General features: G+C 36.8%; 1 protein-coding gene across 3 annotated transcripts in view; it reads right to left on the bottom strand.

The window, feature by feature from the left end:
• cacna2d2a (calcium channel, voltage-dependent, alpha 2/delta subunit 2a) overlaps positions 1–14,466 on the bottom strand; it is a 213,955-nt gene that overhangs the window by 148,083 nt on the left and 51,406 nt on the right. For all 3 annotated transcript variants that reach the window (XM_079884907.1, XM_079884908.1, XM_079884909.1), the window contains exon 3: positions 8,774–8,890. In XM_079884907.1, coding sequence (XP_079741033.1) covers positions 8,774–8,890 — 117 coding nt within the window. The remainder of the gene's footprint in view (positions 1–8,773; positions 8,891–14,466) is intronic.

Genomic DNA, 14,466 nt, shown 5'->3' with positions numbered 1-14,466 from the left:
CTTAGTTTTTCTTTCTCTTTTTCTGAGGCACTTAGACTGAGGGGGGGTGGGGGGGGGGGGCAATCGTACAGCTTTTGTTACTGATTCATGAGCGCTGTACCAATGGACGCATAAACTTCAGGCCATCGATACATTTCGGAACGGTACAGAGAAGCAAGACTACAAATGGAGGAAAGTGCATTTAAATAAATGTGCGAGTGCATGTATATTCATGTTGTGCAATTGTTCTGCATACATTAGCAGCCCCCAACACCCCCTTCCTCTCAATATAACTCCTCCATCTGTCATCGTCATACTCGCCTCCCCCTGACTAAGCAGAAACTGCACCATATCCTGGAGATTTTCTGCAACATAGATCAACAGGAACTGAATATTCTGTTACCATTACCTTAAGCACGATCACAACTGTCAATTAAACAGATTTTTTTGGCCAAAAGGAAATAGCAGTGTTTGAAATGTGGAAAAATAATAGTTTTAAAATAACAGCATTTATGAGATCTTTGTCGGTTAGATTTTATAACGCCAAACATTCTAACAATGTAAATCAATTATATATTTTTATTTTCTTTACTTAAGGTAGGGTAGGCAATGTTTTTCATAAACACTTTTTGTTATACTGGTTGAAACTCTCTTCACATCCTGATAGCAGCAATCAGTAATAGAAGTGTCTAAATATGATTTAAAAAAAATGACATACTGTATGTTATGTCTGTGGCGTATTTTGGTTGTGTTTTCTTTTTCCTCTTTCTTTCATTCTTGACTGACATGCGATTGGTTGGTTATCAAGTCAATCATCATTAGTCAAGGAGTCGACACCCCTCAAGGAACCAATCCGATCTCACCTTCTCCGTATAAAGACCCGGAAGTGACGGGAGACGAGAGGCACGTGTTTCCTCTCGTTTGTCCTAGGACTTGTTGTCTGCTGCTAGCTTACTCAATTGTGTTTTTGTTTTGTTTTGTTTGTTAGTGAAACAATTATTTTAAGTTGTACAATTCATATATATATACAAATATGCTGTATATTTATACTTGTGCTTTTATGAATTGTTATTTGCATTTATGGATCTTTTTTTGTGAATGCAAATTTGGTTGTGCATTTGTAAATTACATTCAGTCAATATGAATTCGGTTATAAAAACTTATTTTGTGAAAGTTACTTGATGAATAAGTGAATTATATTTTTGAAATTAATTTCGATCCTGCATTGCGCATAAGAAAATAAAGTTCTCAACTCTCAACCCTGTAACTCAAGAACACATTTCAATAGCAATGATTCACTACGTTTACAGCAAATGATGGAAAGGATCTTATCAAAGTCTTCTAGGGTTTGCTGGGCATAGATGGAGCTTCCAGCACAATAAAATCAGCCGACTAAACTTGACATGTCCTCTCAGGGACCAATTGACTGTCTGTCGCCTGGATCACACTCTCCAGGTCCCTGTGGGTGCCATGTTTGTGACACAACTCAAAGGCAAGGCAAGAGTGAACTTCGGGTCATCATCGCTCGTCGATCACATGACCAGCCGCCAGCCTTGGACTGAACTCTGAGGGGAAAACCACACGAGTCATGACATGACACATGGTCAGGTGATTTGTACAAATGACAAACTGAACTGTGATGATGAATAAAACAGTAGGTAGTGGTGATGCTGCGGTTTTAAAATACACAGTGAACACAGAGGGTCTGTTACGCAGTCAAAAATTATAAATATAATCTTTACTTCGCTACTTTGTCTCTATCTGATTTAGAACAAGCAGAAATCTGTGAGAGATATAACGACCCAAAGACAAAAGAACTGATTTAAAAAAAAAAAAGCTGTAATGTAGGAGCAATAGCCTCGTGGGCAGCACTGTGTCATTTATTCCATAGTTGTACACAAGGCAACACGCTTACGAGTCTCAGCTCGAGGTTCAGGCTTATTTGTTCAATAATGACATCATCAGTGACTAGTCGACTTGACTTTAATCACATAAATGTCGACTTAAAAAAATCTGAAGTAGTTCAACCCATAGGGTAGCCTGGAAATCCAGACCGAAATCTGAAAGATTAATGGTCTGGCATCGACTAATAAACTCGCCCAGCTCGAGGGGCGGCACCAAGCATGCATTTGAAAATCTCACTGCACGCAATTGGATAACACTACGACCAATCACAACAAGCCCCATACGCTTAGCTACCAGCGGAGCTAACTGGCAGATTAGACTCTTACCGGATCCGTTCGGCAAAACAGCAAAAACACCCTTCTTGCAAAGGAACGATTCGAGCGCCGTCTTCTGTTCCTCTTTTAGATAAAAAGCCAAGTGTAACTCGTTCATTGTAGCGGCCAAAGCCGTTTCAAACAACTGGTGTTCATCCATAGCCATCTTGCAATGTTTACTAATGACTTCGACGTCACAGCGCTGTCGTCTTCTGTTTAGCTCGCCTCTGGCCCGCCTATATCAGATAACACGATGTGATTGGTGCAGCTCGGATACAAGGGCATATTTAATGAGCATCATTACTCAACGCCAGAGTAAACTCGCTGAGCAGATTCAACTTGTGCTCTTGCGAGAACTCTGGATTTCCAGGGTACCCATAGGGTGTAACGGTACACAGAAGTCATGGTTCGGTAAGTACCTACGTACAATTTGCTCCACTTAAACTATATTTAACCATTTAAAGCTTAAGCCCAACTCTCCTTTACTTAATTTTCTGTGTTCTGCACCGTACTGTGCGCGAGCCTTTCAAAGTATACTCCTCTATCTGTGAGCGCAGACAGATGCATTTAATGCATGCGCACTATCTAGAGGACTTGTTTTCAAGCGTTAAAGTCATCCGCACATGCACTGTTCTTCCTCTGCTCTTTTTCCTGTTGTGGCGGTTAGCAAACAGCGTTGCATTACCACACACACACCCTTCTGGATTGTATTGTGCATCGCCTTTGACTGACTGTATTCGTCATCTGACTGCATGCACCGAACCGTGACATCCGTACCGTGATGTTTCGGGACAAATTACTACACTAGATAATTGAATGCACTGTTTTTCTAGCTTCATTTATGCAGATTCTCAATTTGGAGCCATAATTAAGAAATAAATCTCTACAAAGAGGGCTAAAAAAAGTCTACAAAGAGATAAACTCATAAATTAAACCAATAAAATAAACATTTATTTTAAACATAAAATAAACTCTACAAAGTTCGAGTCAATTTACTATTTCTTAGCTGACAACTTCAGTCTCAACAAGGTGCTTCACGTGGGCAAAGGAGAGCAAACCAGGGTACCACAGTACAAAAAAACTGATTACGATGTGATGAAGTGTGTCTACGCTGTACACACTACAACCACCCTGCTTCCTTTCTGTGTCTGCTTAGACAATGTCATACTGAATTACGCGGTGTATACGACGCGAAATTCAGTATAATTCACTCGTTCATCTGCGCAACGTCCAGTCAATACAATCCAGTTGGTCATAAAAGTCCAAATCAGGGTCAGTCATACACAATCTACATTATCATATGTGTGCACACACACACCACTAGCCTTTGGAAATGGTGCTTACTAGTCTGTAAGATGTCATTCTTGCAGAAGTTTCTCCCATGAGGAGAATATGACATCACTGCCGCACACACCCGTAAGGGACACAGCGTAAGTGAAGCAATGTGCTCTGAGTTTGATTGGCAGGTTCTGTTCTGCAGTATCAGCTGGTTTGGGGAGCACAAAAAGCAATCCATAAAAGAGAAAGAGAGAGAGAGAGAGAGAGAGAGAGAGAGAGAGAGAGAGAGAGAGAGAGAGAGAGAGAGGCACAAAGCTCAGTTCAGCTGTGATCCGTACGGCTGCAACACTGTTCTTTTACATGACAGCTTCCCAAGCCCGGCCTTGACATCTGTCACTCACACGTACCACAGTTACAGTAATAAAGTTTTAAGAGCTTCTAAAAATACATGGCGGGACACTAACACACAAACGCGAGAAGAAGCAGTCAGACCGTCCCAGAGGAGCACGATCTCTCAGAGAGCAGCGCTACAGCACAAAAACATCAGCCATTCATGAGGAATCTGTCTCAGATCATTAAAATGCTACTAAATGCGTCTGCTAAACTACCAGACAGGAAATGACACGTTTCAGGACAACATGGCCGACCCAAATGCACATCAGTCCTCTAGAGTAAAACAACGGAGACAAAAAAGATGTTGGAAAGAAGGAGAGCAGAGAGGGATCTCATTCATGAAACAAATGAATGGAACAATTTATGCATCACGAACGGTTTGCGCAGGAATTTGACACAATTAAATGCAACAATTTACACAGAAATTGAATATGCACATAATTCTATGCAACTGTTTACATTTAAATGATTTTAAATCAAATTCATTATAAACATAATTCTATGTGGTTACATAAGAATGATTTTGCTACAAACGATTCAAATTCAGCCAATTCAAGCTAATTCAAAGCGGCAAAACAGTTACACAGAAATATGTTATGCATATAATCAAATCAATGCAGCAATATTTACTAAAGCATGGTTTCAAGAACTATTCATTTTATGCACATAATTCGACGCGCTAGTCCTGCGAGAATGATTTTACCACAGACATTCATTATGTAGACAATTCAATTCCTGGTTTTACAAATACTTACACAGACATTTCTTCTGCTTGTGTCATTTCACAAACAATTTACCTGGACATTTGCTATGTGCATTAGCAAATCAAAGTGACAATTTATTTATGAACTGTTTTACAAAAAATTTACACAGAAATCTCTTTGTTGTGCACATAATTAAACGCATGGTTTAAATAGAAATGATTGGGATATAAAAAGAAATTTGCAGTGTACTCAACCAATTCAAAGAGACAATTTATATAAGAATTGTTTTACGAATAATTTACACAGATATTGATTATGTATATAATCAATTCAGTGAGACAATTTATGTAAGAATCCTTTTTATGAATAATTTACATTCGTTCTGCTTGATTTTCTGCTCATGGGTAAAACAAATGGAAAAATGACATCCTCCTGGCAGCTTTGGTGAACTACTTTGAACAGACTATGATTTGGGACACACTAATGTGAATCTCAGATATTATTTAGGACAGACAGTGTGTGAATTGGGGCGCAGGGTCTATCTTTCACACTCATTAGTGGCGACCTAAAGAAGCAGGTGTGAATAAACAGGTCAGTGGAGGTGTGGACCAGTTTCTGTGCTTGAAACAGCATAAGGTAACACTTTATTTTACAGTGTGTCCTTGTTACATATGTTACATGTACTTACCATAGAAATAACAGTGAATTGTGCATAATTACATGCAACTAACCCTCAACCAAATCCTACCCTAACCCTATATTAAGTACATGTAGTTGCTTAATATTACTCAGTACTTAAATATATAATTACACAGTAACAATGACACCTTAAAATAAAGTGTAACCCAGCATAATTAATATTGCCTAAAATCTGTAGAATCTAATTTCTAATTTCAGAAATTTTCAATTTTCTAAGTTTTGAATTTGGCTTACAATAATCATCAATGGCTTTCCCAAATTCTGTCGAATCTATGCATGTTTTTAAAGGGGTCATGACATGTTTTTGCACAACAAAAACAAGCATGTATGAGGAAAAATGTTGATGACAGATGAAGCGGTCAGCTGTATTGGACCTAACGCAGCTGTACCATAAAACCGCAAGTAAACGATTTCATAATGCTTTGTCTGTAAATGATGGTTTTATATGGATGTGTTCAAAACACTTACTAGAGTGCAATAGCGAGGTTGAAAATAAGAGGTTTCTTTGTGAACTGTCCATTACACTGTACCTCGTTTACAAAACAATCTGTGGTCAAAATCTCTGAACAAACATATAATCCTCAGATGAGATCCATTCAAATAAACCATCCACTTGTATCAGACGCCGGGATCCTTCTGAAGTCCGTAGAGAGACGCACGAATCATTGTGGTGTCCATAAAGATTATGGCTTACACATTTACCAAAATTATTATACGCCTGTTTAACCGAAGCTAATTTGGGTGGGTTTTTCCATCCCCATACAATGTCTCTTCTCTGTCTTTAACGGCCCTGACGAGAACGTCGGTCTCCTCGGCTGTGAACCGCTCCTAGTGCGTCTGGCAAATCCGCCGTTATAATAGCGATCCGCCATGGAACAAGCGCGCCTGCTCTTAAAGGGAATGTGAGATGACGCTCTGATTGGTTTATTTCACGTTACGCCCAAACCACACCTATGAGTAATGTAGCTACTTCAGACCAACCCATTTTAGATTTGCGTCGGGCGCAAGAGTCATTTATCCCGCCGGTATAATAACCGAGATCCGCCCACAAAGTTACTTGCATTTCGCGTTTGATTCGCATTAAAATATGGCCCCTTATGTGTCAAAAGATCAAGGTAAATTTGATTTCTCATGTCATGACCCCTTTAAATTACTGTATTATACCAAAATGAATACTACATAAAATCCTACTAATCCTACTAAAAAAGTGTCACAGACTTCCTGGTGATTAGGTTTTGAAATAATAATGGCTTAAGATTTTAACTATGGCTTTCCCAAATTCTGTCTATGCACGTTTTTAACTATTTTTTCATGTGTAAAAGATTATGAGATTTCTGCTAATTTATCGACATTCAAACACTGATTCAATTGTGCAAACAGCCATAAATCACAATACAAGATTTAATATGATCTATCTTTGTGCTTCACTCATTTCTTGATTTACCTTGTTCTACATCCTACGTCCTACATTGCTCTCTCTTTCCTCTCGATTTCTCCCGTCTGCAGCTCATTTTGAAATCAATGATTTCAGAACTTCATTTCCTCGCATTTCCTGACGCCTGAAGGGCCGTTCTCATTCCAGGCCCATTTTCTCTCGCTCGCTCTCTCTCTCTTTCTCTCAGTTGTCGGGAGTCTGCTGGGCTTTGGGTGATGGTTCGGTCTGGTCGCCAGCATATTGCTGGCCCCGTTAGCAGCGCGCCCTATCTTTAGCTGTTCGGTCAGACGTCTCATTTGAGCACACGTTTAAATCAGCATCACTTGCATCTTTCAAATAAAAGCCAGTTGCACAGAATGCATTGTAATGAATCCAAAATGATGTGTTGGCTAAACAGAATTCCAATTCGATGAATTGCAACATTGTGAACAAATAACTTTTCGTAAGTACATCAAAAGTAGATGGTAGGGATAAGCCAGAATTTTGTATAGTTGTTTATAGTGGTAAAACATCTGCTTTAAAGCACTGGTGCCATCAAAGTAGTATTTGTGCAGTTCTGAATCAGATCACACCTGACGCGTTTTTTGCAGTGATGGGCGCCTTTTTTCAATTGGTTTCCTATGGCAGTGAGCGTTCTGCACGCTGTTTATGCGCCCCAGGCGCCTCGCGTTTTACCGCCTGCTGCGCCTCACGTTTTTGCAGTTGAAAAAAAGCGCCCGACGTCATCGCGTTTTTTTCAACTGTCCAATCGAATGAATGGAGAGGCGGGCCTTCCGTTTTATTGATGAAAGCTACAGTTGCTTGAACGCCCGGAGAGTGCGATGATGGAAGATAAACTTGTGGTGCTCTCGTGGGTTACCAGGAGCTTAACGACTTCACAAACCGTAACTACCACAATGTTAAAGGAACACTCCACCGTTTTTTGAAATAGGGCTTATTCACCTTCTTTCCTACATTTAGATAGGTGGGCAAATGCATTTTTGTCTCAGTGCATGCATTGTTTTAGTTTGACAGGGTCGGCGCAAGCTTAGCTTAGCTTAATGAATGGAATCCTTTGTTGCCAGCTAGCATGTCCTGAGTAAAAGTGATCCAAAAAAAAAAAAAAAACATCTAACTACTTCTTGTGCCCTGCGTATTCACAACGAGTACAAATAGCGATGCAGATTAACACTAGGCGATTTCCTAGGCAGATACTGACTTGGGACTATATTGGGGGAAGCACAGGCGAAGCACAGCTACTTGGGCGCAGAGATATCATGCAACACATGAAATCCATGATTTCCATGAACCCATGAAATCTCGCGTTTTCGAACCTTAAAAATGCGTTAGGTGTGATCAGGGCCTTAGAAGGTCACTGCCTGGATAGGGAGTATAGAGCAAGGAAGCACACTAGGGTTATGAACAGTCCTTTCGAGTATCTTGCGTCTGCATGGCATGACTCACATCGGAGAATCTCAGCTAATCTTGCTCGAATGCCAATTTATGATAAGAAATTCTGAGTGTCTCCCAGTGAAAGACCTCAGGCAGTGTTCATATGCTACTTTTAGTCAAAAGTACTTTACTTACCAAACACATGACTCATTTCTGAAGCTTAATAAACACTCATTTTTCAGCTGGAATTGACACAATGTGCCTCCATATTCCACATGCTTCAATCAGCCTCTAAAAGACTCAAACCAAAGCAACAAAAAAGCACTTCCAGTTCTTCAAAGAAAACCATGTTGCATATGTGCAAAATAACATGGTAGTTTTTTTTACGGGAATGTGTAAATGTGATGCTCCCATTCATCCCAAACTCTCTGAGCGTCTTATGTTTGGCTGTGTGGGTGTCCTGTGGATTTGAAGAGGGAGCAGATTGGAGGAAGACAAACTCATTACCTGCTTAGTTAAGCAGGCTAATAGAGAACAGTGGGCATTGATAACATTTTTTTATAAATCCATTTTTTTCGGATTAAAAGAGACAGTGGATCGATTCCCCTTTTTAATGTAACAGATATGAGTTTTACACCACAATTATCAACGGCTCGACATCCTGCTGGGAGAGAGGGGTTGTTAGTTCTGCTCACCTCCAGAGCTTTACGTTTCCTTTTCAGCAGATTGGCGATGTCTTCTGCCACCTTCTCCACCAGCAGTTTGGGCGTATTTCGCTCCACATTAAACTGACTTTTCTTCTCATTATAAATCTGTGGGAGGGCAAAGGTCAAAGGTCAGGCACACAACGATTTCCTTTGTGATCAATTACATAAAACAATGCACATCAAAACAATTATATTTTACATATGAAATTCAATATATATGAATCTAATCATTTATATATTTGCTCCAAAATGTTTAACACAATACAGGCAACTCCCTCAGGCAATCTTACACATGACAGGGTCTCTTCATTGTTCATATAATGTGAATACAAATTATTTTATAAACTTATTATTTACAGATTTACATTTATTCCACTTTTCATTTGCACATAACAACTGTACATCTGTATAGCATATCTGTTACATGTAATTCTGTCTATGCTGAATTTTCTATATTTTTTGTTACTGTATTATATTGTATTATATACATTTTATTGCCTTTTTTATTGTATTATATTCCCTTTTAACACTCTATTCCATATGCATGTCTGTACATTTTTTTTTGTTTTTTGTTTTGTTTTTTTGCACCGGAAGCTCCTTTCACCAAGACAAACTCCTTGTGTGTGTAGACATACTTGGCATTAAATTCATTCTGATTCAGAATTTATTTTTTCCCATTCATCTAAATGACAAAAAGTAGCCCATTTTACCTAAATTGCCAATTAATCTAAGTAACCCTATTTTTTTTTACTAAAACTAAACTAAAATACTATCATTTTAATAAGTCCATAAATGAGTTTAATTGTCAAGTAAAAAATGTACTAAAATGATTACACTTTATTATTAATGCAATTATATATTAAAATTTATATAATTTTAAACATACTGTTTAATATTATGCATACATATTAATATATAAGAATCTATATTAAATATTCATAAATATTTTGTAGCCATTTATTAGTATACATATATACATATATATATATATATATAGTACAGGTCAAAAGTTTAGTACAGGTCAAAAATTACTATTTTTAATGTTTTTGAAAGAAGTTTCTTCTGCTCATCAAGCCTGAATTTATTTGATAAAAAATACAGAAAAAAATGTAATATTGTGATATATTATTACAATTTAAAATAATTGGTTTTCATTTCTGTGATGCAAAGCTGAATTTTCAGGATCATTACTCCAGTCTATCACATGATCCTTTAGAAATCATTCTAATATGATGATTCATTATCAAAGTTGGAAATAGTTCTGCTGCTTAATATTTTTTCATAACCTGTGATACTTTTTAGGATACTATGATGAATAAAAAGAAAAAAAAAAATTAAAAAAGCAATTTTTAAAAAAATCTTTTGTAACAACAATATACACTACTGGTCAGTAATTTGGGGTCAGTAATTTTTTTCTTTCTTTTTTTGAAATAAATCAATACTTTTATTCAGCAAGGATGTGGTAAATTGATAAAAAGTGATAGTAAAGAAGATTTATATTATTAGAAAATATTTGTTTATTTTGAATAAATGCAGTTATTTTTAACCTTTTATTCATCAAATATATTAGGCAGCAGAACTGTTTCCAACACTCATAATAAATCAGAATATTAGAATGATTTCTGATAGACTGGATGTCACATGTGACACTGAAGACTGGAGTAATGATGCTGAAAATTCAGCTTTGCATCACAGGAATAAATAATTTTTAAAGTATATTCAAATAGAAAACTATTATTTTAAGTTGTAATAATATTTCACAATATTACTGATTTTTTTTTCTGTATTTTTGATCAAATAAAAGCAGCCTTGATAAGCATTAGAGACTTCTTTCAAAAATATAAAAAAAAGTAATGTTTCCAAACTTTTCACTTGTACTGTTTTTTTTTTTTTACATTATATTATAATTTATATTTATATTTCATTTATTTACTTAAAGATCTCTCTAAGATTAAAAATCTCTTTTACAGGGGTGTCCTGGCCAAGATAGGCAGCACAGTAGCATATACATCAAGCACTAATAAAGCATGCATGCGTAAACAAAAATAAAACATTTGCAAAGCAATAACTCATACTCCAGTTATTGAATAGTATATAATACAAAAATATTCCAAAATAATTTATATCATGTTCAATATACTACATAATAAATGCAATCTTCAAAGATAACAAAGACTAGACTTCACTCATGAATGGACTTCATAATCACGCAGCAAGAAAATGTAAAGCACTGCATACACATTTATCCAAACATTACATTTAAAAAACTATCAACATAAATTTAATTCAATTAAACTAAGTGAAAAAGAGTGCAAGTCAGGCCACAATCTGATGTGGACTTATGGGTCAGCACTGTTCCTCATGTCAGCGGTTTTCCCAGTGATTTACACACAGCAGGTCCGGTCCTACAACCTGACTCAGCACACACACTAATCTGAGCCCCTGGGATGCCCACTTATCCCCTCCACCCCAGGGACTCCATTACCCACAAATCCATCTCTGTCAAACTGAGGACTAGGCAAAAAGCCAATAGCAATCTCCCTAGAAAGAGGGGTCCGTTTACACACACTCATACAGCAGGCAGAGCATTTAGTAAGGGCTGTGGCCTCGTGTACGTTCCCCTGTTACCAGATAATGGCTAAACCACAAGCACTGTATTACGTCAACTTCAGTGAACTGGGACAGAATTGGCGGCTGCAAGAAACCATTGCATCGACTAGAGAGGGAGGGAGATTAGCGTAACCTACTTTTAAAACTGTGATACTTGATATTTTTGGAATACAATTATAGAGCCCTTGAAAAAGTCATTAGAGTGTTTGGAAAAAAATACACAGTTATGAAAGATACGGATCTCATAAAACAAGAATTCAAAGTCAGTACGCAAAAGAAAAAAATCAAGATGTTCATATTTTTTCTGTTAACATGTGATGAAGACTAATAGACAACGCATTTAAGTCTGAACACAACTACTGTTAAATGCCAGGAAGGTCAATAACCATAATTGATAAACAATAATAAAAAAACAAAACAAATTAATCTATAATATTATATTTAATATTATATAATATTGTATTTAAAAAATAATATTTATACACACAAATTAAATACCTGACTTAAATAACATGTTGTTTTAGATTTATAAGATCCAAGATCACCATATATCCGTAATTAAACATTAATATTTACTTGTGTATACATGTCAATTTTAAACACATGATGCAACAATTGAAATTACCGTATATTTATATAACATTGACATTTATTTATAAGCCGATAAATAATCATTCTCATTATACATTTTGGGATTTTTAATGCCCTTGTTATGTTCAAAGCAAAAGAAAAACAATATTTAGATATATAGCCAATGCTAAACTGCCTTTATTGTGACGCAGTACGTTATAATAAACAAAACAGGTTTAAATTTAATCTGTAAAAATGTATATTCGGTTAAGTCAGTGTGAAATGCTGGAGTGACTCATGGACTTTAGCTTTCAGGAAGAGAAATTAGGTCAAAATGTGGAGAAGATAATATATTTTGGATGTGTGCGTGTGTGTGTGGGTGTGTGTGTGTGTGTGTGTGGGTGTGTGTGTGTGTGTGTGTGTGTGTGTGTGTGTGTGTGTGTGTGTGTGTGTGTGTGTGTGCTGAGATGGAGGAGGAACAGCAGGCAGGAGGGTCTGCTGTCTGGGTCGGGCCAAGAGATCTAGATGAACTGGGCCAAACACACTCACACCACTGAACCAGGGCGAGCAAGAGCCAATCAAATCCAATATGCTCCCATTGGCAGTCACACATCACACACACATAAGTACAGTCTCAAACAAACAAACACAACACAAACTACCGTGATCTCCAATAGAAGGACAGAAACAGAACACACAGTGTGCTTGTTAGTGAAGAAAACTCATCCCAGAATGCCAAACTGAGACTGTGTTAGTATAAACACACAGATGGTGCAAGAGAAAGAGAATATGGAGAAGATACAGCAAAAAAAAAACTCAAATATGATCAGAGATGCTTGCTTGGTGCGCACTTCAAGTACATTCAAGTTATTAAAATCAATAAATTTATACAGGGCTGTGCATTGAGTTTCTCAGGGGCTTAAATGTAAATAAATTACTGAGAAATTCCAATATAACAATATGTTTCCATCCACCTATTTTTATGCACGTTTTGGGATATCACATAAAAAAATACTGGAGGGAAACGGCAAAATGCGCATAAAAAACATATGCACTTAATTGAGTCGGATAAACTTTATCCGATAAGAAAGCAAGCGCATAAAATGGGCTCTGAGGTGCAAGTCATTTATTATATACGAAATGATTATTTGCAGTGGCTTCTCCTAATGCAGCAACTTCCATTTTTCTTAGTGGTGTTTAGCATCAGTTTATCAGGAAGTGACGATTTTGTTACAATCGTAGTCATTTAGGAATGAGATTGCGTGGGTGTTTGAATCGAGATCGCAATCTTTTAAAAATTAATCGTGCAGCTCTAATTTCTTTGTATATACTGTATACACAAATATCATATATATTGATATTTGAGTAATGATATTTGATCCTGTTTCCTTTTGTGTTCTTCTGTAGAAAGTAAATGTGACTAGTGTTGTCAAAGTACCGGTACTTCGGTACCAAGTCGGTACTGAAAATGTGACGATACCAGCATTTCTGTAGTACCGGGTATATTCAGTACCCACAAATAGGTGCTGCTTTCAGTCGCTTTATCTAAGCGCGGGGCTCCAGACTAACTTTTTTACTTGGAGCACTGTAGCTGATATATACCACGATATATATAGTGTCTGTGTTTATTAAACTGCAAAAAGACTATTTACATATTAACCCTGCATGTTCTGCTTGACTCTGTGTGAATGAATGGTTTCATTTAGGCTACCTCACTCACACACACACACTGAAGCACGAGTGACGCTCACACTGTTTTCAGTCTCTGCTGCCTCATGATATGATGACATGATGAAATTCATCTCCAGAGCCGCTCTGAGAGTCATTTCATGAGCATTTTACCGTTTAATTTGAGAAAAAATTATAGTCATATCATACACACACAGAAACTCAAAGGTCTTCACGGCAACCCGTCAAAATAAAGTTCAGTTTAACTTGAAGAAATTGACAGAAATAATTATATTAGGTACAGTAGATTTAGCTACATCTCCATGGGATTTTTTTATAAGCAATATTTACGTTTAAACAGCATGTAGCCTTTAATGCTTATATGTATTATTTACTTATGATTACCATCATAAATAAAGTCATTGAATTGAATTTAATATTTTTTTCAAACAGATTTTGCTGTGGTACCGAAATTGGTACCGAGAACCGTAAAATTTTAATGGTATCAGTACCGACTACTGGAATTTTGGTATCGTGACATCCCTAAATGTGACCCTGGACCACAAAACCAGTCACATGGGTCAATTTTTTAAAATTTAGACTTAAAGCTGAATGAATAAGCTTTTCATTGATGTATGGTTTGTTAGGATAGGGCAATATTTGGTCGAGATCCAACTATTTGAACATCTGGAATCTGAGGGTGCAAAAAAATCGAAACATTGAGAAAATCTCCTTTAAAGTTCTACATTTATGTTCGTGATTGTGCAGCATTCACTCACAAAAATAAACGTTTTATATATTTACGGTAGGAAATTTACAAAATATCTTCATGG

Source organism: Squalius cephalus (genome assembly GCF_949319135.1).
Source record: "Squalius cephalus genome assembly, chromosome: 10".
In the NCBI taxonomy this organism is placed as follows: Eukaryota; Metazoa; Chordata; class Actinopteri; order Cypriniformes; family Leuciscidae; genus Squalius; species Squalius cephalus.
This window is presented reverse-complemented; position numbering and strand designations above follow the sequence as displayed.